Source organism: Eurypyga helias, unplaced genomic scaffold, assembly GCF_000690775.1.
Source record: "Eurypyga helias isolate BGI_N326 unplaced genomic scaffold, ASM69077v1 scaffold36776, whole genome shotgun sequence".
NCBI lineage: Eukaryota > Metazoa > Chordata > Aves > Eurypygiformes > Eurypygidae > Eurypyga > Eurypyga helias.
In genome coordinates this window covers 16,643-43,712 of record NW_010257890.1, presented here as the reverse complement: position 1 = coordinate 43,712, position 27,070 = coordinate 16,643, and the positions used below count along the sequence as shown (strand labels likewise).

The following is a 27,070-nucleotide window of genomic DNA, read 5'->3' as shown; positions in this document are numbered from 1 at the left end:
TTGGTGTTTTGAAGTCTGCTTTGGAGAAGTGGAACTTGACAGTGAAAGGCCACCGAAGTGCTCTTGCCTTTAGGACACGTTAGATCTGGGATCAGTGAACTTTGCATGTCATCTTTCTCAAGGTTGGGCTTTTTGTTGATTATTTTGGGGTTTTTTTGTTGTTTGTTTGTTTTGGGGGGTTTGGGGTGGGGTTTTTTGTTGTTTTTCTGGGGGGTTTTTTTGGTGTTGTTTATTTTGTGGTGTGGGTTTGTTTTGGGGGGTCTGGGTGGTTGTGGTGTTTTGGTTTTTTTGATGGTGTGGTATTCCCAGCTAGTGGCTTTCTCTTTGGAAAGATATTCAGATACATAGAACATTTTCTTTCGAGAGGTATCAAAACCAACCTGCCGTCCATATCTTAAACCCTTAAATGCTGTCCTGAATCAATGGGAAAAGCTTCTACTGGTGTGAGAAACTTTCCTGCTCTGAGATAGGGAGTAGAAGGTACCACTTCTATACTGAGTATATCTTTCAGTTTTTGCTACTCTATCTGCTTTGAAGTGTCAGCCACTTGTTGGGAGTGTTTGCAAGGACACAGGATGAGTGTCAGCCACACCACTGATAACATTTATTTAACTGCTCGTTCCCAGAGATTTTTCCACTTAAAGAAAAATGGTGGGTGGGTGTGTTCTCCTTGTTTTTTGTGTTGACAGTTTCTTACGGAGATGTTCATGTTTTTGCAGTTATTATATCTGCCTTGTATTTCTGTTCTGTAAGTTATTTTGCTTTTGCTGCTCTCTTGAGTGTACCTTCCTTTTCTATTCCCTTGAACCTGTGTCATCTTTTCATCTCCGTTGTGATTTCCAACTGGTCCAGCAGTGAGGTAGTCGGAGCTGTCATCCTGCAGGTTGGCAGAATGCTTTATCCATGTTTTCCCAAATATATGGCAAGATTCACTCTACCCAAAGCAGTTGAGCTGTATCAGTTCATAATTTAATTGCATTTCTTGATTTCTTCTAATTATGAAGATGGGCGGTGTTGGGATTTTTTGGGTTTTTTTAGTAGTTTATTATTTCGTCAGTTCTGCTTAAGACACTGTATGATGTACTCTTGTTACTGTTCAAATGTATTTGATAGGCAAGATGAATTATTACTTCATTCAAATAGCTTCAATATGGGTTTATTTTATTGTTCTTCTAGGACCTACTCCCAGTTTGATATGGATTTCTCTATTTAAAAACTAATTGGTTATGTTTCTCATCATTTTCCTCCTTCAGTCTGCAGGAACTATTTCAATGTTTTTTTCTGTTAGGAAATACCTGTCACCCCCAGCATTTTATCTCTCTGGAATACAAATTTTTTGGTTTGTTTTGTGTCTTCTCTCCTGTTCATCCCCCTCATTTTCTTTTTTGAGAAGAAATGGAAAAACAGCACCAAAAATGTGAAATTGCAGTGTTAAAACTAAGTGGTTAAGCCCTACTCAGTATATGAGCTTCCTCCCCTGGAACTGCCCCCTTTTTCTTTTTTTCCTGATAAGAGTGTATTTTGAGGGAACTCTGACGTCATCTGGCAGTCATTTCAGCATGTGTCTATGTGTCTGTATGAGGAGGTTAATATTACACACATGCTCCCCCAAATTTGTTGACACTTATAGTTCTACCATCAACGAACGTGCTTATAATGCCTTTTATTTATGTTGTTAGATTCAGTAGCTGGTACTGTTATGCTTTAAAATAGGGTTCTTCAAAATATTTTGGAGGCACTGAGGCTCTGTGTTTTAAAATGGATTTTTCTGCTTTAACGCAGACATATTTCTGTTAAGCGAGTGTGTGTTTTTCTCTTTTTAGAGGTGGGTTTTCAAAACACAGCTCTGGGAGTTCCCAACGAGTGTTGTCGTGTTGCTCGCCCAGAGAAGGGTAGCGTGCAGTCTTCAGGAAACACTACTTTCTGAGAAGCATTTATCTGAAAGCCAGCACTGTGGCTGGTTTAGTCTGTCCAGAGCTGACAGCGGAGCGCTTGGAAGGCTGGAGACAAGCACCGAGCCTACTTCTGTACCAGATCGCTCAAGACTGAGCTTGCCTGATAGTGTTTTGCTGGCCATAACTACACAGGCTTCATTGGAAAAATATTATCAGTTGTTATTGTTCCTGACATGTTGGAAATCTAGGCAGAAGCTGGCCAGCCCCTCAGGAATGTGGCAAACACTGCTGGTAAGAAACGGGTCCTCCGACTTGCTGCACTCTGTCCGTGTTCTGTAGCCAGTGTATTAACTGAGTGCAGGCAGCAGGTTAGCAGTAGGGCCAGGCAGGAGGTTCTTGGTTCCTGAAGCCCTCTCCTCTCTGTGAGCTGCTCTCAGGATATGTTCCATGTGCACTGGTGCCTCCAAGCTGGCATTCAGCAGCAAAGGGTGCCATGGCATGCGTGAGCCCTGGATGCACCCTCTGCTTCCCACGCACTGCATGGGTTCCTGCCTTCCCCTGGTGCCCTTCTCTCATCTTCCTTGCCGCTCGGATGGCAAAAAAGGAAGATCTTAATTGTTCTGATGCCTGCTGTGAATCTGAGTGAGCATGTGCATATCCCTGGATGTCATCTGTGCTAGAAAAGGGATCTTTGAGCAGGACTCCTGCCCTCTTCTGAAATCCGCTGCAAGAAAATGTATTCATTTCTTTTCTGCTTAGCCAGTCCTTCAGTGTTTCAGCCAAACTGACCTTTACTTCTCTTTTCCCCCACAGGCTGCTGCCTTCTTTTTCCAGCAGTAATTTGTTTTGTCCTTACTGGCCTCCATGGGCTTCCATCTAAGGACCTGGTTTGGGGTTTGTCTCTGCCCTTTTCATCACCTATCAAGGGTGATGAAATGCTGTGCTTGGAATTCTTTTTTTCCTTTTTTCCCCTCTGTTTTCTTATTACAGTTTTGCTGTGTTCCATCTGGCAGTTTTAAACTACTGTATTGACTAAAAAGAACAGAGGAAAAACCCTGCCATCCTCAGTCATTTGGTGTCACCAGTTCAAAATGAGGGAATGGACTTAAGGCACTCAAAATTCCTGCATAGCATGCTTCTGGGGGATATTGCAACCGAAATCATAATTACTGTATCAGGTCTTAAGCAGAAATAAGGGGTGCGGCGGTGTTTGAGTACCTTTGGGTGTTTTGCTGGGAGAGCCGTGCTGCTGGCGATACCTGCTGGATCCCACCTGGTGGGGCTCACTTCAGACCTGCACCTCCTTCTCCGCTCTGGCCTACCAGGGAAGGCTGGGAACCTTCCCATAGCAGCTTCTCTCTTCTGCCCGCTGATACCTTGTTAACTTGGCAGGGTATTTTCCATCAGAGATGGAAAGAACCAGGTAAAATGAGGCGACTGGATCATGAGAGTGCAACGGGTGTGCTGTGGGGTCAGTAACCTCCCACAGGCTATTGATGCCAACACTGGGCCTGACGCTCTTTTGCAGGAAAACGCACTGCAGTTCATCCATCCATGTCCTTCAGGCTCTTGGTGTAATGCAGAAATACTGACCCTTCAGAGGTGGAGAGGTGCTCAGATGCTAGTGAGGTGTGCTGTGTAAGTAGCAGGTAGGGAGGGGGAGAGAGAGCAGGCTTCCAGTTGAAGTTGTGGAGGGTGCTCTCTTTCAAAAAGTGGTGTGTTTTTGGTAGAAGTTTGAAAGTTCACTTCTGTCCTTAAAAACCACTGCTGCTGCAAAAGGGGTTGGTGGTTCTTCCCAGCCATGTGGTCTTGTCCCCTCCCTGTGTTTGTGGCGAGCTGGGCTGGCAGAAGGCTGATCATGGGGGTCCTTCTTACAGGGTTAGTTTTTGGGTGGGTTATTGAGCTGGTGACAATTTTTTAGATTGCCCTGAGCTGACTGCGTGAAGCTCTGCATGTACACCAGCTAACTTCATCTTTTTACCAGCTTCTGGCCTCTGTTTGGATGTCCTGGCAGCGTTGTGATCTGTTTGTGATACGTGGTGGTGAGGTTTGCAGTTTATAAATATCTGCTAAGGTAAAGGAAAAGATTGGGATCAGAAAAGAGCAGGAGGACACTGCATTAGCTTCTGCTTCAGAATTTTGTTGGTCAGCTGTCACTGATGTGGCACCTTGCACTGTGATGGCGTGCATAATCCTGCGTAAATGCAGTGTTTTGTAACATATCAAAAACCAAAAAAACCCTTGGGAAGATCATGAGATTAAGATTTTGAAATGGATGGGAATCTTTAGAACTTTTAAATTGGCTTTCTTTGTGTTTTAAACAGACTGGTTTAATATTTGAGGGGTAGGGGGGGTTTATGGTTTGTTTTGGGTGTTGTTGGGGGTTTGTTGTGTCAGTCTCTTCACCCTAATATATTCAGGAAACCTGGTTGCTGTACAGCATAGCTTTTCTGGCTGTCACTTTTACATCACGTTTTACCCAGTTTAAAAATGATAAAGCAGATAAAATGAAAAGGAAGTCCAAAATTCTTTTCTCACAGTTAATCACCTGCAGAAAGTATACCTGTTACTTAAATGGAGCTGGGCTTTAAATTATTTTCTAGATGATTTTTGGTCTGGCTTTTTTTAAATTCTTACAACTCTGTTAACGTGATGCAAGTTGTGGGGTATGCAGTGATAAGTAATTATTCCTTGCTTGTATTAAATATGTTCCATAAATATATGAATATGGAAAATTGAAACTTAATTCATCAAAAACTTTAAAAAATTGTTCTCACACTTTCTGCCTTTGTTATTTTAAAGGGAAGGGAGAGAATATGCTCTTTAGTTTTCCAGGTATAATTTAGGCAAACAGAATGTGTGTATTTAAAGTTGCCTCCATTTTACAGAAGGATTTGTATGCTGGCCTAGGCTATTCCTGAAATGTTTGGGGAGAATCCTGCCTCGAATTTTGTACTAAATGCTGTGTTTACAAAAGGATTTCTTGATAACATCTGGTTAATAATTGAAGCTCCAGTGTTCCTTGTTATGCTGATAGTGTTAAGTGAAAAATTTGAGCTCATGAGGTGATAGAATTAGTACAGTGAATTATATGTTTGCAGAGAAACTGAAAGCCTAGGGTTTTGGATTTTTGTTGGGGTGGGTTTGTGGTTGGTTGGGGTTTTTTTAAACAGCCTTTAGTATAGTTGCTGTGTGCAAATGGAGAACATAAGTTAGTTCATGTGTACTTTCTCATGTAATTTTATGTATGCTGTGTAAAATACTGTGATTTTTTCCCTGGAAGTTCTCTGTGCTCCAGCAGGTCCTCCCTACCTTTGTGACTTGGATATATTTGTCTGAAAAATCCTATAGTGTTTTTCTGATAGAAAACAAAACTAAAATTCTAATCAGCTAATTTCTTTTTTTGTTGACAGATGATGATGTACCTGCAGATATGGTTGCAGAAGAATCGGGTCCTGGCGCACAAAATAGTCCATACCAACTTCGCAGAAAAACTCTTCTACCTAAAAGAACAGCTTGCCCTACAAAGAGCAGTATGGAGGTAACTTGTGTCTGGTTGCTTTTAATTGTGAAGTAAACCTTGCTGTGTCAAGAATAGGAAGCCAATTAGTACTTTTCATAAGTTACCTGATGACTGAACTAATTCTTATTTATTGCGTTAAAGGGTGCCTCCACTTCAGCTACTGAGAACTTCGGTCACCGAGCTAAACGTGCTAGAGTATCTGGAAAATCCCAGGATTTATCAGGTAAGAACTTTTTGTACAAAAAGGGGGTTGGGGGAGACACTTCGACTTCACACACACAGGCCCACACACACCAACCCCAAACTTATTTTTTCCTATGTTCTCCAACTAAGACACATTAGTGAAAAAACAACTACAAACTTGTTCTGAACTTCAAATTTTGGAAGCATTATTTAAATCCAATTCTTTGAATCTGGTCCTTTAGTGTGCCTGCTTCAGTGCAGATATGTTGGTTTGAGGTTTTTTGGCTTTGTTTTGGTTTTTTTTATTCTCCTCAAGAGTGCTGTGTAGTTGTACCCAAGCTGCTGCTAGAAGTGGCAAGGGTGCAGCACTCTGACTAGGCTTATTTACTGATCCTCATGTTGATGCATTGTTTAGAGGTAGTTTTGATATGTCGTGGTAGCACCTCATTGTGGAGAGAGGGGGAGCATTTGTGTGTGTTTAAATAAAAACCACACACATACCTACATACTTATCTGTACATTATATAATAAACACATGCAATACATGTGTACAGAACTGTGTTTTATTTGTGTGCATGCACATATATAGGCACACATCCTGTTAGTTCTTTTTTCTACGTCATTTTTCAGTCTCTCTGCTTCTACCCCTTTTTGTTTCCTGACATACTCTTTAGTTCCAGGAGATCTGATGTCACTTTTCCCTGGAAAATTAACACAGGTGCTTGCCAACTCCTGTTGATGTGGTTTCTGTTGCATTTCTTGGAGGTTTTGGTTTTTGTTTTTTAGTCCTTGTTTCCCTTAACATTTTGAATTGAAACTGAGCAGCTGGCATAAGGCATTGGTCCATTTTCATTGCCTTGTTGAATTTTGGTCTTGCCAGCTTCTCACCTTCTCCACCGTGTAGATTTTATCTTTTAAGCCCTGTGTCTCTTCCTCTTCTGTTTTATTACTACCCTCTTCCCCCCACACCCACTGCCTTTGAACTGTTTTAATTTCAGCCACTGTTTAAGAATCATTTAACCTCAGAGTTAAATTCTTGAAATAGCCAGAACCAACTAAATATCAACCTGTGTCAGTCTACTTCCAGTTTCATTTCCTGATTTGATATCTGAAGCCTTGTGCAAAGTCGTCTTGTCATAGACTCAGTTTCTCTCGCCAGTTTTTCTTCAAGGTCATTCGCTTTATTATGCTTTTACCTGCTTCCTTGCTTTAGTGAAGGTATGTAACTTCACACAAGTCCTGCGGTACAAATTACAGCATGAATGGCACTGATATCCAAAGGAATTCTCCATGCTTTTGCTGCGCGTTCCTTTTGTTACATTCTTAGCTCGTGTGGGGAAAGTATGGGGATTGTGGAAGCTTCTCTATCATGGAATTACCAAAGGAATTGGTAACAAATGATTTTATAATTGTACTCTTTAAGATTATATTCAGACGTGTCTCAGTCTGACAAGAGGGCGTCAGATCCTTCTCAAACCATTTTGTAGTAATCTCTTTCCCGCTATGGATGATGGTGATTTTATTTTCTCCATTGAGTTTTTGAGAGATTTCTCTACATTTGTACAAGTATTGCTTGTGGTGACATTTCCATCCCTGTTTTTTCTTAGCATACATAATGATAGCTGTTGTGACTTGAGTTGTAAGCATGAGACTTTCTCAGTTGTCATCAGTGGAGATTGTATGCTTTCATCAGAACATACAGCTCTTTATTTCGGAACAGTAGATGAAATTAAGGTGTGGGACTAGAAACATAGGAAGATGTCTTGGTGGAGAACCATTCCTTCGTGTATGGATTCTGAGTTGAGCAAAACTTGCTGGAGATGAAAAGGAGAAATGCCAGTCAATTAGAATTTCCCATTGGAGTGGAGCTAGTAGTTGAAAAAACAGGAGACTACTCCTTATTTTGATACTGATTGCAGAATTAGTGCTGCTGAGAGTTGCTATTTCAAATTGTAAAAGAAAAAAAAAGGCAGTCTCAGATACTGTCAAGAACAGATGAGAGTTTTGAAATATTGACATGTTATTTTTCTGTTATTTGCAACCCTCTCCTCCAGTGGTCTCTGCAGTGGACAGTGGGTTCTTCAATCCTGAGACAGAGGTTAACAAATAAACAAGAATCTTGATGAAAAAGCATCACATTATAGGAAATATGTAAATAATTTTTCACTTACATTCTTTTAAGTAGGATACAAAAAAAACTCCCGAAGGAACCAAAAATTGAGATAAGAAAAAGGTATGAAGGAGCTGTGCTTATGTCACAAATGTGACTGGTGAACCTACAAATTCAGCTTTTGTCTGACATCTGTAGAAAACATATAGAGCTTCTAGAGCTTATTGAAGCAAATATTTGTGTCATACACTGATATAATATTTCTTGATTTACGGAAAGATTTAAATTCAGTGTATTCTGTTTCCTTATGTTACCTCAACTGTAGATGCATGCTTCTGCTTACCAGGATGTTTCAGTCTTCAGTACCACTTGTCTCATTGTGTCATTTTAGCCCAGGGTTTCAACAGTTTGACATACTCCTTGTTTACTACAGCGTAGGTTTTTACCTCTCTCAATTTAAGATACGCATTTGCTTATCTCTTTTATAGTGGGCAGTTCTTGCTGATTTTTAATCACCTTTGAAAGGCTTCAGAGACAAGTAATTTCTTTCTTTTCACTGAACTTCAGAGTTGCAGTAGATACTGAGACTCTGAGGTTACTGGATCACTCGTTAATTGTTCCATACATCAGGGACATGCACAGCTCATATTTCACAGAACTTACTGCATTCTTAAATTTATTTTTGACTTTTCCTATTGATTTGTAAGATAGAGCATGCAATATTCTTGCAATAATATTTTCTGACCTATTTCTACTTCTTAACAAGAAAGTATTCTTCTGAAATCCCTCTTTATGGAACAAAAGCTATTTGTCTCCATCTTCTCCACTAAAATGGACAAAAAAAGGTCCATACAAGACATAATTTACAATTTGGGGTTCATGGGATGGTGTTCTCAGTCTTTGTACAATGAAGGTAATTCACTTTCAGGCAGCTTACCCTTTGTCTTGGTATTACTAAACTAGTTTCTCTCTACTAAATGATCAAAATTGAAACTGAATTAGTTTCGTGCGTATCCTGTGGAAACAGAATGACATAACCAGCTGTGTTTCTAATTGCCAGTTGTCGAATATATTAGCACTTTATTAACATCACGAATAGTTCAACTGTCAACTTAGGTTAAGGAAAAGGTAATGATTGGTGATGACTTCTTGCGCTTTGTTTTTGTTTTTATTCTTGTCTATTTTTAACACTTCTTTGGAAAACTGTCTGTTTTTTTTAATAAGAACATGCCTTTTGTACTTAACCTTCCCTTTGGCAATTGGCATAAGCCTGTCAGGAGTAGCAGCGCACCAATGTTTCTGATTTGGTGGCCAGACAAACCTCTAAAACTTTTTCTATTCTGTAACCTGGGAGGAAGAACATACTGAATGCATCCTTCCCTTGACTGATTGCTGAAGGCTACCTGGAATGTGAAGTGTGAATTTCTAAAACAAAAGCACAGAGTTCTCTTGGGCCCAGAGGATGTTTAAGTCTTCACATTAAGAAGTGAATTAGCTTTTTCAAATTACACTGGAGAATTCCACCTAGTAATCAGTATATCAGTGATTTGAGTGGAGAAATCTTAAATCAACCCCTTCTTAATTGAGCAGAAGGGCAATTTAAATTAAATCTCTCGCTTCTACAGGATTTTGGATAAAGGTGGGTGAGGATAGCAAACACCTGTAAAATCATCTTCATTCTGCAAGCAGTGCCTGAGTTTCCAAGTAAACACAACCTGAAAAATTGTGGGTGGTGATGGGGTTTATTGTGGCTCCTTTTTGTTGTTGTTGTTTTTGTTTAAATTGCAAGAAGTTCTTTTGGACAGTTTCAAAGTTGCTCCCTGCCCGTTGCAGTAAGGAAATACATCTGGATTTCAGTTTTAATTTTCAGATAGGGCCGAGGAAGGAAAATCTTAGTATGAACTTTGGAGCAATGGGAGGCACTACACTAGTGAACTTCCCTCTTCAACAGAAAAATGAATCAAGATCCTAAGATTATCTAAATTTAAAGGAAGAAAGAATTCTGCAGGTTGTTTAGGGAAGTGACTGATTGTCTTGGGAAGAAGACCAGACTGTATGCTGCAGGGATTTCTGTGTTAAAAGGCGAAGACAGGTCGTGGAAGGCTTGTGAGGATTCACAGCCTTGCATCCACAGCGTTGCATTTCAGCTTGTAAGACAGTAGAAGCCTGTATCTCCACATCTAACTGGAAAGCTACCAGAAAAAGATGGATTCGGAAGCAATGTCCGATTATCCTGTGATGCATTTCAAGGGTAATTAGGACTGTAGAATGAGTTGCTGCAGCCTGTTGGACACAGGAAACAACCTTTATACCTCCAGTGGAAAAGACCTTTTTAAAAGCCAGCATTGATTGTGTACATAACATTTTTTGGTGATGCCCAGCCACGCTCACCTTATGTTCCCTGGACTTTGGGCTCCCCAAGTGTCTCTTGGGCATAAGACCTTTCCAGACTACTCACTTGTTAAGGTTTTGTTAACTTACTGGCTTCAGCCTGGCTTGTAAGTGTATGTGGGGTTGTTTTTTTTTTTTAGTGTAGTGTTTTGTTGGGTTTTTTTGGTGGGTTGTTGTGGGTTGTTTTTTTTTTTTTCTTTTGGCGGGTGGGGATATGTTCTTTGTTTCTTTGAGGGGTTGGTGAGGGTTTTTTTAATAAAAATAACTTTTTAGTCTGGCAATAATAATGCTGCTAAAGGGCTGTCTTGGCCAACTTCTGGACATTCATTCCCGTCTCCTTCATTGTGCCCATGTAGCTTCTGTAGCTTAGCTGATCCATTAAAAAAAAAAAATAGTTTGGAGGAGGCCAATCGAGAGGATACTTTGGGAGCAAATAGCTATGGGCATGTGGAATGGTGAGACTCATCCCTTTTACACAGCATAGAATTCTGTTGGATTAAAGTGGCATGCACCTGTAGCTTATGACAGCCGTGTTACTGTTGAGAGCAGCCATCAGTCAGCTGGATAAATGCCCTCCCAGCATCTTCGAGGAAACGAGCGTTTGTGAATCACCGAGGTGACACTCGCACAATGGTGCAACAAAGAACAGGATCAGGGAACGTCACTGCAAAGTCTGTAATACTTCAGAATCTCTAACAGCTGGTTGGAGCGCAGGTATAGGCGTGATGCCCTGGAGAACAGCTGTAACCAGTTCTCTCCTGGTGCACAGGTTCTGGTGGTGTGGGCTCTAGACCAGTTAGTGTCTTTGTAAAAGCAGTTCTGGTCCTCACAGTTCATATCATCTCTCTTCTGGCTGGAAATACCATAATTATTTGTGCTGCTTTTCCCAGGGAAAGACTTAGGACTTTTTTTTTTTTTTTTTTCAAATTTATTTATGTTTTTAAATGTGGAATCTCGCATAGAAACTATTTTTCAGAATGTTATTCCCTCAAATTTAGTAGGTCATCTGACTCAGGGTCACTTCAGTAGTCTTCCTGTGGTAGCCAAACTCACAATCCTCTTGCTCCCTAGCTTCAGATGTTCTAGGAAAAATGAATAATGCGAGGAGCATTACATGGCTGTAGCTGCATTATGAACGTAGCAGGAGCTTTTAGTGCCTGGCGTACAAATCCTCTAAACTTCGGGACCTGCTCCGTACCCCCCTGCCTGAGAGAGGCTTGAAAGACAACCTGTGGGAACAGGGCTGCCCTGCTGTGAGGATACCTGCCGCAGGAGCGTCTCCTGGGAACGCAGACGGCAGAGGGGGTTTTTCCCGCACGAGCTGTTAGGTGCAGAGTGTGCGAGTGCGCTTTGCTAAAGCCCTGCTCTTGGGCACTCGGGTCTCCACACAGTGGTATGGGAATGCCACTCTCTCAAGAAGTACGACATCTGCCAAAGCTAACGCTGCTTCTGGCTTAGATCTTTCGTTTTAAAAGAAAGAGCATAAATGGGGGTAAGTGGAAGGAGGAGGCTTTGGAATTACTGCTGGCTACTGGTTTCCTGCATCCCAGACGTCCCTTTTCCTAATGTGTTCCTTGTTCTCCCATAATGAAGTTTACTGGTAGTTTTTCCAGGCAGTGACTATTTCTGAGTAAAATCTTGTGTGTTTGAAAACATTTTCAGGGATTTTGGCTTTGGGACTGGATTATTACTATTATATGGATAATGTGGGTTAATTGAACCACAGTGAAGCTAATAGCAGTAGGAGCCAGTATATCTGGAACATGCACAGTACCCTACTTAACGTCCGCAGTGGTATGCGGGTTGGTTCCTCCAGTAGAAAGGGTGAACTAAAAAGTTTTGAAAGAGGGCCTGAAGTGTGTAACTTCTACCTGACTCCAGAGTTAACCCCTTTTTTTTTTGTTGTTGTTGTTTTTTTCCCCTTTACATTTAGATGTGATGTGCTTTAAAAAACAAAACAGAAGTGCTTTGGTGATGCCCAGCCATGCTCACCGTATGGGCTGCTGGTATATGTTCCCCCGACAATGTAAAAATCCCATTTCCAATGGCAAATTGGTGATGTGTTTTGGTCAGAATTTGGGCTGGTTAAATATGTCAGTAACAGATTACTGTTTAATAGCAGCACCTGCAGAACAATATCTTCAGGAGAAGTTGCCAGATGAAGTGGTTCTAAAGATCTTCTCCTACCTGCTGGAGCAGGATCTCTGTAGAGCTGCTTGTGTGTGTAAACGCTTCAGTGAGCTGGCTAATGATCCAATTTTGTGGTAAGTGAAAAGCTATTCCTCATTATCATGCAGAATATTAGATGTGCTGCACAAGATGCCAGTACAACAGAAAAATTGAAATGTTGGTTGCAATTAGTTGAATTAAAACCAATTGTATTTTAATATGTCTGCTTTATTTAAGCATCATTTGTTACTTATGAATACCTGATTATGCGTTAAACAGTGAAACTTTTGATTCTCTAGTAGTGTAGATACTAGTTAAATAATGGCTGGTTTAAAAACTAGTGAGGTATTCCTTTAGTAGGCACTCCTTTCCTTCTTCCCCTCTTCAGGCTTTTTCACCCTTCTGTATGGGTTGTGTTCCTTTATGCAAAAGAAGAAACACATTCCTTCATGTTACATGCGAGTTTTATCTAGTGTTACTTACATTGTTTTGTTTGGTTGGTTTGATTTTTGTTCTGTTTTGTTAAATGGTTGGATGCTCAGGCTGTTTTCCCCCATGTGAGTCCACCCTGCCCCTGGGTTATTGAGAGCTTGGATAAATGGGATCTAAATTTGCATTATTCTATAAGGGAAAAAACATATATTTCTGAAGCTGGTTTTTTTTAAATAACAAGACTAAAAGAAAAATAATAGAATTTTAATATAACATCACAAAAGTGCTTTCTTTTTTTTCTGTCCTGAGGACAGTTTTGGGGATGTCTTGTCAGATGAAGTGCAAGTTCTGAGAATCAGTGGCATCTTGTAAGTCTGAGCTTAATATCAGCATGCTCAGACACCGCAATTATTTGTATTCTGGCACTAATCAAAAGAATCCAATTGTTGTGTGCTTCGTGTGTTATTTTCTTCTTTTTAAGCCACTGTAATCTGTCCACTGATGAACTCTTTGAAATACAGTGCATCATTTGTTCTCTGTGAATGCATTTTTTCAGCTGTTTTTTGGCAAGGTGAGGAAGAGGTGGTGACACGCTTTGTCCTAAGTTTTATTATTTTTATGCTACTAGCTTTTCCTAAGTGTTGAAGCAGTGTTGTAGTTAGTATACAATTAGATTCTGATTCCACAAACAGCGTAACTAACTGCTTAAATTTCTTTGTGGAAATGGCATATTGAGAACTCTCTCGCCTGGTTCGTGAAACACATGTCAAAAAATTTCTTAGAAAAACACAGAAGTCAGTCCAACAGAAAAATTGTTTTGGAAGTGTTTTAAAGGGGTTGGTACTGATCTTGGTCAAATTCACTGTCACAGACTGGCAAATGCTGTTGGAAAAAACCCAGTTTTTAACATTTGGTGTGTTAGTTTGAAATGGAAGAGTAATCAGAAATACATTAATTTTCTTTTCTGCTTGACACTTCTGCTCAGGAAAAGATTGTATATGGAAGTATTTGAGTACACTCGTCCAATGATGCATCCTGAACCTGGTAAATTTTATCAGATTAATCCAGAAGAATATGAACATCCAAATCCCTGGAAAGAAAGCTTTCAGCAACTGGTAACAGCAGCATTCATTTATATTCCAATTTATGTATGATTTATGAAAGTAAAAACACCAACTTCTGAAATGTGGGGGACAGCAGTAATTATTTTGGGTTTAGGCTTTAGATAAGGTGATGGAACTGGGGAGGTGGGGAGTAATCCCTGCATCATGTTATGCAGTGAGAGGGTATCTGAAGCTATTTCCTGTTCTGAGGCACACTTTAAGGAGAGAAGTCTTGGTAAAGTGGAGTGCTCGAGCATCCAACTCTTCTCTCTTGGGTTTTCCCTCACGTTTTGCATCACTGAAATTCTGTGGAAGAGATTGTCATGGTCCGTGGCTCACAAATAAACTTCAAATATATTGTCATATATTATTAAACCAGTGTGCATGCTGCCTATCAGGTTTGTATGCATCTTGCTCTAGTAAACCAAACAATATATTGATAATGTCACCTGGGCTTAAATGGTGACTTAGAGCTGACATGACTGGAGCTAATAAGTTACCTGTAAGGGATGTGACTGAACCTCTCTAATCCAAAGTGTCAGAGGTATTGTAGGAAGGGTTGAGCATGATATTTGCAAAACATGAGTAAGGGAAATAACTATCAAGGCGAGTGTACTATACGATGCTGCATGTAATTGGTTCATGAAATTTGGAAGCCTGTTGAGGACAAATACTTGGCTGCTTTGTTCAGTACTCAATCAAACGTGAAGGTACAGGATTCTATTCCTCACTATATAAATGCAGTTTGTATTGTGGCAAGCTGCTAGCAAATCGGAAGATGGAAATAAGAACGTCTGTTGTGGAGTGGATAAGGTACAAGGAGGTTTGCAGTCACTAGAGAGGCTGCTGGCAGTGTGAGTAAGTTAGCCTCTTGGTTTAGTCGATCACTCTCTTAGGCTCAGACTTCTTTTGGTGTTGCCAGTTCAAACTGGGTGCCTAATACGGGAGGTCAGAATGTGGTCCTTAGTTCCTGGAACAAACTGAGAGCAGCAGATCACTTGCTGATTAGAGGATTAGTAGGTCTCTTGTCTGTGTGTTCAGACCCACCGATCTGCAAGCTTATCATAAGCTATTTTCTTTGTTTCAGTACAAAGGAGCACATGTAAAGCCAGGTTTTGCTGAACACTTCTACAGTAATCCTGCAAGATACAAAGGAAGAGAAAATATGTTGGTATGTCTCTAAAGCAATTCTTAGGAATATTGATATGTCTTTGCATGGATATTTCTCTCTAAATTTGTCCCTTTTCTTCTAGTATTATGATACTATTGAGGATGCTCTTGGTGGAGTTCAAGAAGCTCATTTTGATGGACTTATCTTTGTTCATTCTGGAATATATACTGATGAATGGATATATATAGAATCTCCAATCACCATGATCGGTGCAGGTATTTAAACAGAAATACTTTGTGTTAATTACCACCTTAATTACAAAGAAATTCTGTTGTATAAAATACCCAGTATAAATGCCCATCTTCCTTCGTCAGCCTGGTAAAGAAGTATTTTCTGTACAAGTGTCACTAACTTAAAAGTAGCTGATGCTTCAGGCGGAGGTACTGTTACCTGCTTGTTAGTTCTTGGAATAACTTATTTATCTTTTTATTTAATTAGGAGGAAAAAATTGAATTTGTCGAAGGTATATTCAGATATGTGAGTGCAGTTGAAATTTTCAGGTGGTTCTTAGTGAATTTGTTTATATATAACCAATCTCCAGAGTAGAACCCAGCAGTGGGATCAAGCCCAAATTAGTATCTGTCCCATTTTCTTCAGCATCGTAATTCCATCTCTGTGAAGGAAATGAGAGCATCCAGCAGAAAGAATCTGAGACTGGAGGTTCTTTCTCTGTTTGCCTCCCAACTGTTCCTCTAAAGGAAAAGCATTTTGCAAAAGGAAATAAGACTTTCAGAATAGGAAAAGGTTTAGGAAGTTAATACAAGGTAATACACCTGGCTTCAGACTGTGGCACTTGTGGAGCAGTTTGTTTTTCCTGTCTCTACTGTGAGCATGCTGATCCCCAGTAGTACGACAGAGCGGTAAGAATTTAGACTGTCTTAATGTCTGGGAGAGATCTGAGTTAAGAGGTCTCGGACCTCTTGCTCCGGTGGTGACCCAGAGGTGAATTCCCTGCTGCCTTCTTTTTCTGAGTTACTGTCTGTCTGGAGTGGGTGGCTGGGTTGGGTTTTTTTGAGGAAGAGGCAGGTTTGGGTGTTTTGGTTTGGTTTTGGGAAAAAGTCCCTGTCTTCAGATACCTTATACCAACTACATACCAACTGTTCTGTTCTTGAGTGAACCTATTCTGGCACTTCTTGCCTGGGTTTTGCAGCCTTGGCAGCGAGAATGATTTTCACCAGTGCAGTCAGATTGTTCCAGTGTTAGTTGTAAAACTTGTCCCTGCAGATCTGCAAGATGCAGCTGTGTCAGTACGGTCGTTTGTCAGCTCGTGACTCCGTTTCTGAAGCTGACACCCTGAACATCCCCGCTTGCAGTGCTTTGGTTTGTGTTGCCGAGAGGTTTTGGAGCACGAACTGGATTCCTTTTGGATGAGACAGACGTGTTCCTGGAATACTACTGCACTTTGATAGTCTGTGTGCATTCAGTCAGAGGCACCAGGCTAGGACTAGGCCAAAGTTAGGTCTCTTCGACCCTTCCCGTCCTGCAGTGCCTATGGTGCGGGTGTCAGATCCCCAACACCGTTTCACTCTGCAGTACCACTCCTGTTATGCTGCAGTGGTTGCTAGTACAGACATGGCCTCAGACAAATAACAAAATACCCTGGCTTCTGTTTTGGATAGGGAATGACAGTAATAGATGCCAGTACAAACAGGGCAAGTCATATTTGTGAAGTCTTCAAATCCAGAAGAAACTGGATCCAGTGCTGCCCTAAGATATAAAATTCCTCCATTACTTCACAAAACTTGAAATGACATCTTCAATACCTGCTCAAACTTCTCATGTTCTCTGGCTCCTTTTAAGTTTTGAAAGAGCCTCTGCTTTCCCTTCCACTGGAATTAGAGTTATTCAGAAAAAACAGTTATCTTAACTACAGCTCTTTAAAAGCGAAGAATCTGCGTTGTGTATTTTTGTAACAGAAGAGCTGTCTTGGGAAACAAAACCTCCCAAGAGGAATCCAGAAATGCTAGATGTATTTATATTTCAGTTTCTGGCACTGCTAGCTCTTCACTTCCTCAGACTTTCTCCACTGAATGGTCAGTGACATTGTAGAGGGAGTCAATTTTCATTTGTCTGGAAAAGAAAACAAATTAAAGTGAACCACTAAGCCTTGGAGAACTACCTCTTCTCTGTTCAGTCTGGCATGCTTTTCAGAATGGCAGGATTAAGGCAGCACCAAATCTCTCTGCAGTTCTACTCAAATTTCTTTAATAGTTTCTTCTGCTAACTTCTGAAGAAGCACAGCGTCACTAGAGAAGCAGCTTTACATACCTTGAGCTTTCAAGAACTTTCTGCTTTCTCATATAAGCAAAATATACTTACAGAGATAATGCCTGATATTCCAGGTTTGTTGTTCTGTTTGATTTTGGGGTTATTTATTTCTTTCCTTAAATCCAGGAGTCAGGTTCCGAAGGAAGCCTTTGGAGGTGTTCCTAGTGTTGTGGCTTAACCTGAACTGTCCAGTGAGAAGCAAGAGTAGAGGTCCTGTGAGAAGTTGATGCACCTGGTTCAATGGACAGAAATATCGATGAATATCTTAAAAGAATTCTGTTTTCCAGGTTTGGGGAGAGTGTTGAATTACTGCAGGAATACAAGCCTTCTGCTGAGTGCTCGTCAAGACACGAAGCCTCTTGTCTTAATAGCTGAGTTTCTGCAGTTGTGTAGGCATGTGTCCTGATTGGAGAATCTTCACTGAATGTGTTTTCCTGTATTTTAGGAGAAACAGCTTTTATTTTTTCCCTCTGCTTTCCATTTGGCTTAATCCTTTTTTTCACTTGCATATTATTTATCAAAGGATTTTCCCATCAAGAAAAAATATTAGTAAAATGAAGAATTATAATAATTTTGAGGGTAGAAAAATCTAAAATGTAAAGGCTGTCATAATTGGATATTTTTTGATTTTTGAGTGTCAGAACTTTCACAGGCCTGAACTCTTCTTTAAGTACCCATTCTGCATCTTTGAATTGAAAATTATGCTTCAGACTAGTTTAGAGCTGTGTTCTTCGCTGTAGGTTTTGCAAACTGCAAGATCTAAAAGGGCCTTTGCCGTTTTTTGCCAGATACGATTAAACGGGGTCACAATTATTTCTTGCAGAATCTGGTAATATTTCTATCAGTGCACTGAAAAGTGAAATTGTTTTATTCATTTTGAGGAGTAAAAGAACTTTGAGGCAATATCCAGTTAATTTCTAATTCTTTATCTTGGGAGCTATGTGTTGCTTGATTATAAAATTAGTGGCCCTTTTTTTTTATATTGGCTTTTCTCTTCTAAACTGGTCTAAGTCAAAAGCTGATATAGAGATATTTCTCTGAATGATTCTTTTGCAGAGATTCAGTAGGATTTGTTTAATGAATTTGGAATGAAGCCAGTGCTTGAGCACGTCCCCTTCCCCCTTCAGCCATCTCCTGAGGGGCGGGGGGGATCTAAATGCAGTGGTCCTACTAACTGATATGTTCCATAATGGGCATTCAGGAACCTCCCAAACTGAGACCTGTAAAGCAGGTGTTGTGCTGAGAGGAAGGAGGTGTCTGTAGAGAAGATCATCCAAGAGCATGGCAGACACCTCCACCAAGCACATTTCCACAAGCCTCCCTGCTCTTGGTTTGGTAGGGGCTCAGAGCATCCAATGTGAAGTGCATTTTTTCCTTGCCCTCCTAAGAGGGGGACACAAATCTGATCTCGATCTCTGGTTCTTTCTATTTCCCGCTAAGGGCTCCAGGTATTTTTCTGGTTTTGGTTCACCCGCAGTACCATGGTGCCATTCTTTCTCAGACGCTGAAGTGTACTGATGTATCATGTATGCCAGTGCGTTTGCACCGCGGCAGAAGATCAGTTAATTATATAGAAGTGCTACAGCGTATTTTTTCTGTGGCCTGGTATGGTGACATACGTCCTCATCAAAGCCTCTTGTAGTTGTTATCTAGTACTAGGTGTAAGTAGTGGTATGAAGAAGAGCTAGGCTACCTTAAAATATTTGCAGCTCTGCAATAATGACAGCAGAGATCTGGCTTTTAGATAGTGAGAACAAGATGATGTAAATGTTGCTTCATTCTGACTGGCACCTTTCTGCCTGAGTGATAAAGAACAGGACATACCACTTGTCTGCACTAGTGTCAACACACAACAGAAAGAAAGATCTGCTCGTGAGAAATCCTCTGCATAGACTCTTCAATCACATACAGAATCTAGGGCAAATATCTGCTCACGTTTGTGTCTGGAGTTGGGAATGGTTTGAAATAGCTTTGAAATTGTTACCAGATTATCTGCTATAACATGTGAATCTTCCATATTTACATTTTGTGTTTTGAGGAAGACTACTTCTGATAAGCCTAATTAAGGTGCAGTTTTGAATCGGACACACTGTCCTGCTTGTGATTATCGCTGAATTCATACCAGTGTAAGACTCTTTTAATGTGTGCTCCCTCTGCTGGCTGCTGCCATTCCAATGTAAACATCTCCTTCCATGGATTAAGGGTAGATAATAGAGCACAGCCTTCCTGTTAACACAGGAAATCAAATTGCAGCTTATGGGAATTTGCAGACAGACAGTTTTGAAATCTGTACATACTTTCAGAAGCGTAGCTCAGTCTAATTTTATAAGATTTTCCTCGAAAGAGTAATGAGGATATCCATTTAAAACTCTGAATCTTACATTTGAGAAGTGGGAGGTCACTCATAGGTCATGAACAGATTACTAAGCCGTTGCTTAAATTGATTCAAATTAGTGATGGAATGTATGTATTTAGCTTTAATAAAAGGGTTTAGAATTCCAAAATAAATCGTACTTAGTAACAGAATTACAGTGTCTCTACACTGGAATCCATGTATAAACTTCTAATTCGGTTCTGAATAAGTAGTAATCAAAAGCTAGCTCTTGACAAGAGAAGATTTTTGTCATGGTACTGCATATTAAATTGGTACAAGGTTGTTTTAGGTAAAGACTACTTTCTTCATTGTCTTTGAAATTTTCTTTTTTTAAGATTCTTCTGACATGAAGACTATTTATGTGCCAGACTATTTACTAGCCAAATAGTGTTCATTTACGATTGTTGCTTTGAACAGTTTTCTCTAAGCCTTTTGAGGATTTTTTTTTTTTTTTCCCACTGGCATAAACTTAAGACCTAATAAACTTCTTTTTTTACAGCACCTGGAAAAGTAGCAGATAAAGTTATAATAGAAAACACTAGAGATTCCACCTTCGTTTTTATGGAGGGTTCTGAAGATGCCTATGTTGGATATATGACAATCAGGGTAAGACTCTCAAACTTGGGCAGAGCTTTTAATAATTGAATTTTAGTACCTGAGTGATTAAATACATACTACATTTCTGTGTTGTCTTCCTTTTTCAGTTCAACCCTGATGACAAATCTGCTCAGCACCACAATGCACACCACTGCTTAGAGATTACCGTGAACTGCAGTCCAATTATAGATCACTGCATTATTCGAAGTACTTGTACGGGTTAGTGGGCTTTTTATTGTTTGAAATTAACACACTGCTTAAAGTTACTAAACTAACCAGGTACAAATTGAGTATGATCACTATTGGCATATTTCATTTTTTGATGCAGGTGTTTAATACAGCTCTGCAAGCCTTACTTGCCTTGAAATGGCATTCTTACTTTGTGCCCAAGACCTTTGTATTAATGCATACTTGGTCTTCTGTTTGGATCAGTTTGGACTTGTTAGTTTAAAACCTGAAAAGTGACAGTTTATAGAAACTTACCTGGTTTTGGTATCTATAGTTGTAGCTGGCAGGAGAGGTCATTTGAGAGGGGCATACATGAGACTTTGCATTAGGTTAATTGCAATACGCAGCATTGGGATTGATGGAATTAAAACAGGCATTAGCTGTAGCTGCTGAGCTAAGTTCACTTTCTGGTCAAGAGTGGAATGATTTGATGTGCTCAAACTATGAGTTCCTAGCCCTACAGGCAGAAGGAAGTCATTGTGTGGAAAGTTAAAGGCTCATTTCACCATCAGAGATAATGAGGAATCTATAGGGCCTGAATTGGGAAACATTGGTAGTCTGGGTTCAGGAAAGAAAGGATCAGGGACAGTGGAAGCATGGAGTCAGATGGCAGTTCACAGTCATTGGCAGGAAGACGTGGCAGTTCGCAATGACTAGACACAACACATGGCAAGTGTAATGTGTTTGAACACAAGCTGGTGAAAACGAGTTGGAGTCAGAAAGAAGAGGTACAGGAGAATTCAGGCATGGAGTCTTTGCATGGAAATGGCAGTATGACTTCCTATACCTAAGTTCAGCTAGTGAATTTGAATGGATCTACACAGCAGGCTGAGCATAAAGGTGGTTCATCGTGAAGGCGAGGAAACAAGGAGATCTTCAACTAGGTATAAAGACTACACTTCTTTGCTACAGACTATGGAGGAAGGAATTCTGCAGGGAATTGTAATGGTGGAAGGACCCTTGTCTGCACTTTGTAGAGGAAGATAGGCTCCTTCTTGGAGGTTTTGGGCTATGGAACACTACTTCCCTTTTGGTCAAGGCAGCTCCGCGCTTTGCATCGCCATCTGTTTTATTGGAGACGTATCAGCCAATATGTAGAAGTGTTAAAAATGAAAAAAAGAGGAACAAAGGACAGCTAGCTGCTCTCAGTATCATGTGTTCTTTGTTTAATGCTACATTCTGGGAAATTGAAGTGGTTGAAGAAAATATGTTCTGCAAGTTTCTGTGTGTCAGTGTTGGGGACCCTGATAACAAATGAGAGGAATTAGATTCGTTTCTTGGAGCACATTCAGTCGGTTATAAAAGTAGTTTGAAGAGCTGCATGGCTTCATATCGAAATGTGTTTATAGATAAGCTAGTAGGTCTTGATGTTTTTGTGGAAATTGTTTATTAAAATTAAGCTTTGATAATTTTTTCATGACCACTTTTCATAATGGAAGACTGTTTCTGAGAATTTTGGACTTTTGCCCTTTCAGTAGTGTGAATTGTTGAAGTTTTGCTGCATTGTATTGTTGCTTCTCTAAAGTTAAAATTTCTGGTCGATTTTGGAGACTGTAGAGTGTACTATCATCACTTATCGATTATTAATTTGTATTGACTCCTTTAATCCTGTGAAGCCGTACTATAACCTACTCAGAAGTCCTGAGAGTATGTAAAAGGGAGGAAGAATGGCAGTCTGCCAGGAAAGGCATTTACTGTTTCCAAGTCAATGACATCTCCAAAATATTGATCCATAAGCATTCAAAATCCTCTTTCCACATGCTTGATACCCTTTGTGTAGATTTCCTAATTGCATTAAAGCGTATTTCTACATTATGTCACATGTGAAGTTCCTCATGTATGTATTATGTAAAGGTGGGAGCTGTGTAAGTGCCAGTGATTTAAGCTGGGGGTCTCTTGCTGCCAGTCCAAAGTATCTTTGAAATATTTTAAAATAAAGTATAAAAGGCAAGATCCTGAGTCTAGAGGTTCTATTGCATCCATTGTAGAGGAAACCTGATTTATCCATCCAGGTGAGGACTAATACAAGAAGGGGATGGCAGCATGCCTTATTTTTTATAAATGTTGCTTAAGTGTGTGCAATCACTCTATTCTGAGTAAACAAAATAAAGCCTAAACTGGTAATACATGTGCTTGGTACTCTAAAAGGACCAGTCTCACAGAATCAGTAAAGAAGTCCAGTGAAGTGCATCAGAATAAAGATTGCTCAGCAAAACGTGATAGAGGTGTGCCTGTAGCACATCACAGTGGGTTCCCAAAAATCCACAGTTCCTCAGTATCACCAAAAGAGGTACAGCAAGGGGGAGGGATAGCAATTATGAAATACAATAGATGAGAAGTTATTAACAGTTAATATAAAGAAGGAAACCAGGAATTGCAGAAAACACTGGGAAACACACACAACCCCCCTCCAAAATGCAAACATCCCAGCAAAATACCCCCTCTCACCCTCTCCCCCAAAAAAACCCCAAACCACTTGTGAAACATGACAAGATATAAAATCTCTCTGGAAGAGGCAGTGATTGCATCTTAATTTGGGGAACAAAGGGAGTTTTAGCAGCGATGCTGATCCATCATAGATACAGAAGAATTTGAGTGGCAAAGTGTTGTGTAAGTTTTGCTCCATATTTAATGAGAATAGGCAGGAATGATAAATGTGCTCATACCCTAGAGGGCTAATGAAGTACCTTCCACTCTTGACAGTAACCGTGGCTGAGGTTAAACAGCTATAAAAATAGACATTCTAAAATCATGCAGGAGTTGAAAAAGAGCTGGCCAAGAAATCTTGTGGTCTCCTATTATGTGTTGACAGGAACTTGAAACCTGGATGGGGTGGTGTATTTCCCTGGGGAGGAGGGGACAGGGAGACTGAACAGGCTGGAGAATGGGAAGTAGTACTGCCTGTTGGTCCTGGGTAGAATAACGAGATAGGAAATGCGGAGGTTTGGTCAATCAAGAATTTTAAATTTATTATTGAAGAAAATGAATGTGTATTTACAGAAAGTTGTAATGGTTGCATCACACTGTCAGCATTTTTGATTAATTCCTTTGGCTAAAAGGTGGTGGTGGTCCTGGCATAATTACACAGATTCTTGAAAAAATAGTTAACTTCACCCTGCAGTGCCTTAAACCAGTAGGATTTTACAGAATTGCCAAAGCACACATTAAATAGATGAAAAACAACTTGTAGGGTGACTATGAATGGCTTTTTTTGTGGCTCTGTCAAGGATGACTTCTTGAATTCAAGCCACTTTATCAATAGCTTGCAGAGAAGAAATAAAATGCATATTGGTGTTGTGGACAGTGAAGACTTAGGATGATATCGATAATGAGGATGGGCTCTCGGACAGTATTCACAGTATGGTTCTTGGAAGTGGGCTCTCGGACAGTATTCACAGTAGCGTGGACAAGTGCAAAGTTAGACACACACCTCTTGCTTTGGTTCCTAGGTTTAAGTGATAAACCTCTATCCTGGGAAGCTGGATTCCTGGGAAAAACTTAGAAGCGTCCCTGTGGGTAAACAGTTGAATAGGAGCCCTCGTGTAGTTGGGTGGCCAAAAGCACTAACGTGATCCTTAGTTACACCTGTGGGAGTGTTGAGCAGAAGTAGAGGGGCTGTATTACGCCTCTGCTTGGTCCTGCTTCAGAATAAAGTGCTTTTTCCTGGTTTCCATAGCAACATGTTGAAAATTTAGAAACCATTCAATGAAAAGTCCTAAAAGATAAAGTAGAAAAAAATCAGTTATAATGAAAAACACACAGACCACTGTTTTTTACCTTACCGAGGAGAAGGCTGAATGGCTCGCACTAAGCGCGTGCATGTGTTGGGTATGGCGTACAGTGGTGTAAAGGGAACCAGGAACTGGGTGCTGGAGCTGGAGGAATTCAGATGAGACGTTAAAAGTGGAAATGAGCAGAGTAACAACTCTGTAACCAGCTAATGGGCTTCATGGCGGTTTCTCAGTTGTTAGAAATACTCGAATCGGAATTAAATGTGTTTTTAAAAGATATGCATGCTGAAGTTCCTGCTACTAGAATTGAAGCAGGAATTAATTCAGGGTATTATTATAGTCTGTATTATTCATAAGGTCAGAATAGACAATCAAAATAATTTCTTTAGGATTAAAAAAAAAAAAAACCCTCTGTAAATGAGTCCATGAATTATTAAAGTATAGTCTTTGTGGTGCTGTGCTGGAAGGTAATGTGAAGGCTTAGTAACAGGGCATGTACCGGCTTGCTTTTTTAGTGATGCTTAATTGCAGGTAAGGTGAGCGTTACGTAAGCCACGTACCCTGAGATGAGATCTTACCTTCCTGAAATCACTGTGAATCTGCTGTTGATTTTTGGTGGCTGCACAATTTCATGTTTTCATCCTTCGGGGAATTCAGGGAGTCGAGCTGATCTGCTCAAGTCCTGAGTAGTCTGAGGTCGTAGCTGCCTGAGAGTTGGCTTTCTGGGTGGTGGTGTGGTAGCTGAAATCCAGCAAGGAGCTCTGTAATTCAGCTGGGAAGAGACCTGTTGGCTGCTGGTGTGTAGTTCTGTACTCAGCGTCGTGCTGTTTGTCTCCTGCTCATCTTCAGTTAGACAGTGTGTCTTTGCATGCTCCAAAATTATTATTGGTTTGGGCTCTTTGAAGCACTGGCTTATGAAATTTAAAGAGAAATAAAATAAGGCAGTAATTACCACAGAATTTTATTATATTTCTCTTGTCCTTTGTCTGCAGAGAACAGTCAGTATACAGTGGGCCTAACACAGGGAAATAAACGAGAGCTTTCATAAACATGAACTATTCTATAAACTGTTGTCTGTTCTGGCAGTCATACACAGCTGCATGACCTCAGCAGAGAGATACTAAAGCAACTCCTACCTCGTTTTTTGCATCTGCAGAACGATGACGTTAGTGTTTTTCTGCCCGTGGCTTGCAGTACTTTGGCACTCTGCACTCCAAATATTTTTTTAAATATCAGTCCACGCTAACTTTTCTTGCAAGAGCACTGCCAGACTATTTATAAATACACTATGCTTTGAAGCTATGGTAACTGTACTGTTTTCTTCCAGTTGGCTCTGCAGTATGTGTTAGTGGCCAGGGAGCTTGTCCTACTATTAAACACTGCAACATCAGCGACTGTGAAAACGTTGGGCTTTACATTACAGACCACGCGCAGGTATCCTTCGATATCAATCTCTTTGCTTTGATAAAATTGTATACTGTTCTTTATTCCTGTCTTAATTTCCATTTTTATTTCCCAGGGAATATATGAGGACAATGAGATCTCCAATAATGCGTTAGCAGGGATTTGGGTTAAAAACCATGGAAATCCCATTATCAGACGGAACCACATTCACCATGGACGTGATGTTGGTGTTTTCACTTTTGACCATGGCATGGTAATGTATATGTTTGCTTCTGAATAAAGAAATATAGATGCTGCATACCTAATGTCTTCAAATTTTGCCTGTCATTGAAGATGTGTTTAAAAAACCATGCTTTTTACATGCAAACAGATATTTTAAAATATGCCTACTGTTCTTCTCTTGCCCTTCAGTGGGCAGCAGCGCTTTCAAGACAATTTTAGCTGAAAGAGGTTTAAGCAAGCTTTTTTGCAGTTGATTGGCAGCCCGTTACATTGAATTATGTTGCAGTGAAAAAGTACCTCTTGAAATGGGATGTAAATGGTAGGCTTACATTTACACTATTGCTTCATTCTTTTTCCTTTGAAACAGAATTAAAAATAAGGTGCTGGAAGATTTTAAAATTAAATATAATGCTCTGGGGAGACTTAATCAGTTAAGTCTTAACTTAATGTTAAGTTTCTGAAACAGGGTATGTCCAACTTTTCTGGGAAGAGGACTTTTCTAGCATGGAGTTAGTTGTGGAATTTTAACACAGAATTTCATTTTAGGATTCAGTCCTTTCATAAAAACGTTTCTGTGGGAGGAAGGTGATAACTTCCATCTACATGTAAAGTAACGGTAATGAGTTTGCATAGCCCTGGAAATAAACAGAATGGGCTTTTCCCACTGAAATGAAAGATGATTATTTGCTGATTTGTTTTAGTAAACAAACAGACTTCCGAACAGGGCCAAACCATTGTTTTTCCAACTTGAATGACAGGGTCCCAGTTCCTCCCCCCCCAGCTGGCAAAAGGTTTCTTCTAGTTGCTCTTAAAATTACACACGTAAAAAGAAGTACAAAATGTGATCAGAGTGTGGTCAACTAAATGTCAGCTAAACATGGGGTGCTGAAGTCAGTGCTGCTCAGTGTCAGATGGAGTGATTTCAGATTCAAAATCAACGTGATTTCAGATTCCTTCTTGCCTTCATAAGGATACCACAGAATTTGGTTATCTTGCCGTAGGCATTGGATACTGCAGGACACAGGTTGCCTGTAACTTTGGTAACAGGGCATAATAAACCAGGTAGTCGGTTGCTTTGGGACCTGTGTTTTTAAAGGTGCTGTAGGTAAATAGGAACTTCTTCTCCAGTGCTGTGCTGCTGCTGTAACGAAAGCCTCTCTGTAACAGACCTGATTCCAGAACGTTGCTGAAGAATGAGGTCAGCCAAACCAGTGGGTGTTCTGTGTTCTGTGGGATACTAGTGCGTGTTCCCTCCATCCGCTTTGTTCC

The 27,070-nt window shown here is 40.2% G+C and overlaps 1 protein-coding gene across 1 annotated transcript in view; it reads left to right on the top strand.

Moving 5' to 3' along the window:
* The first annotated feature begins 5,313 nt into the window (after nt 1-5,313).
* FBXO11 (F-box protein 11) overlaps nt 5,314-27,070 on the top strand; it is a 37,985-nt gene continuing 16,228 nt past the window's right edge. The window contains exons 1-10 of the mRNA XM_010154188.1: nt 5,314-5,436; nt 5,560-5,641; nt 12,222-12,366; nt 13,689-13,818; nt 14,894-14,977; nt 15,060-15,192; nt 20,119-20,225; nt 20,324-20,435; nt 25,503-25,609; nt 25,695-25,832. Coding sequence (XP_010152490.1) covers nt 5,329-5,436; nt 5,560-5,641; nt 12,222-12,366; nt 13,689-13,818; nt 14,894-14,977; nt 15,060-15,192; nt 20,119-20,225; nt 20,324-20,435; nt 25,503-25,609; nt 25,695-25,832 — 1,146 coding nt within the window. The 5' untranslated portion in view covers nt 5,314-5,328. The remainder of the gene's footprint in view (nt 5,437-5,559; nt 5,642-12,221; nt 12,367-13,688; nt 13,819-14,893; nt 14,978-15,059; nt 15,193-20,118; nt 20,226-20,323; nt 20,436-25,502; nt 25,610-25,694; nt 25,833-27,070) is intronic.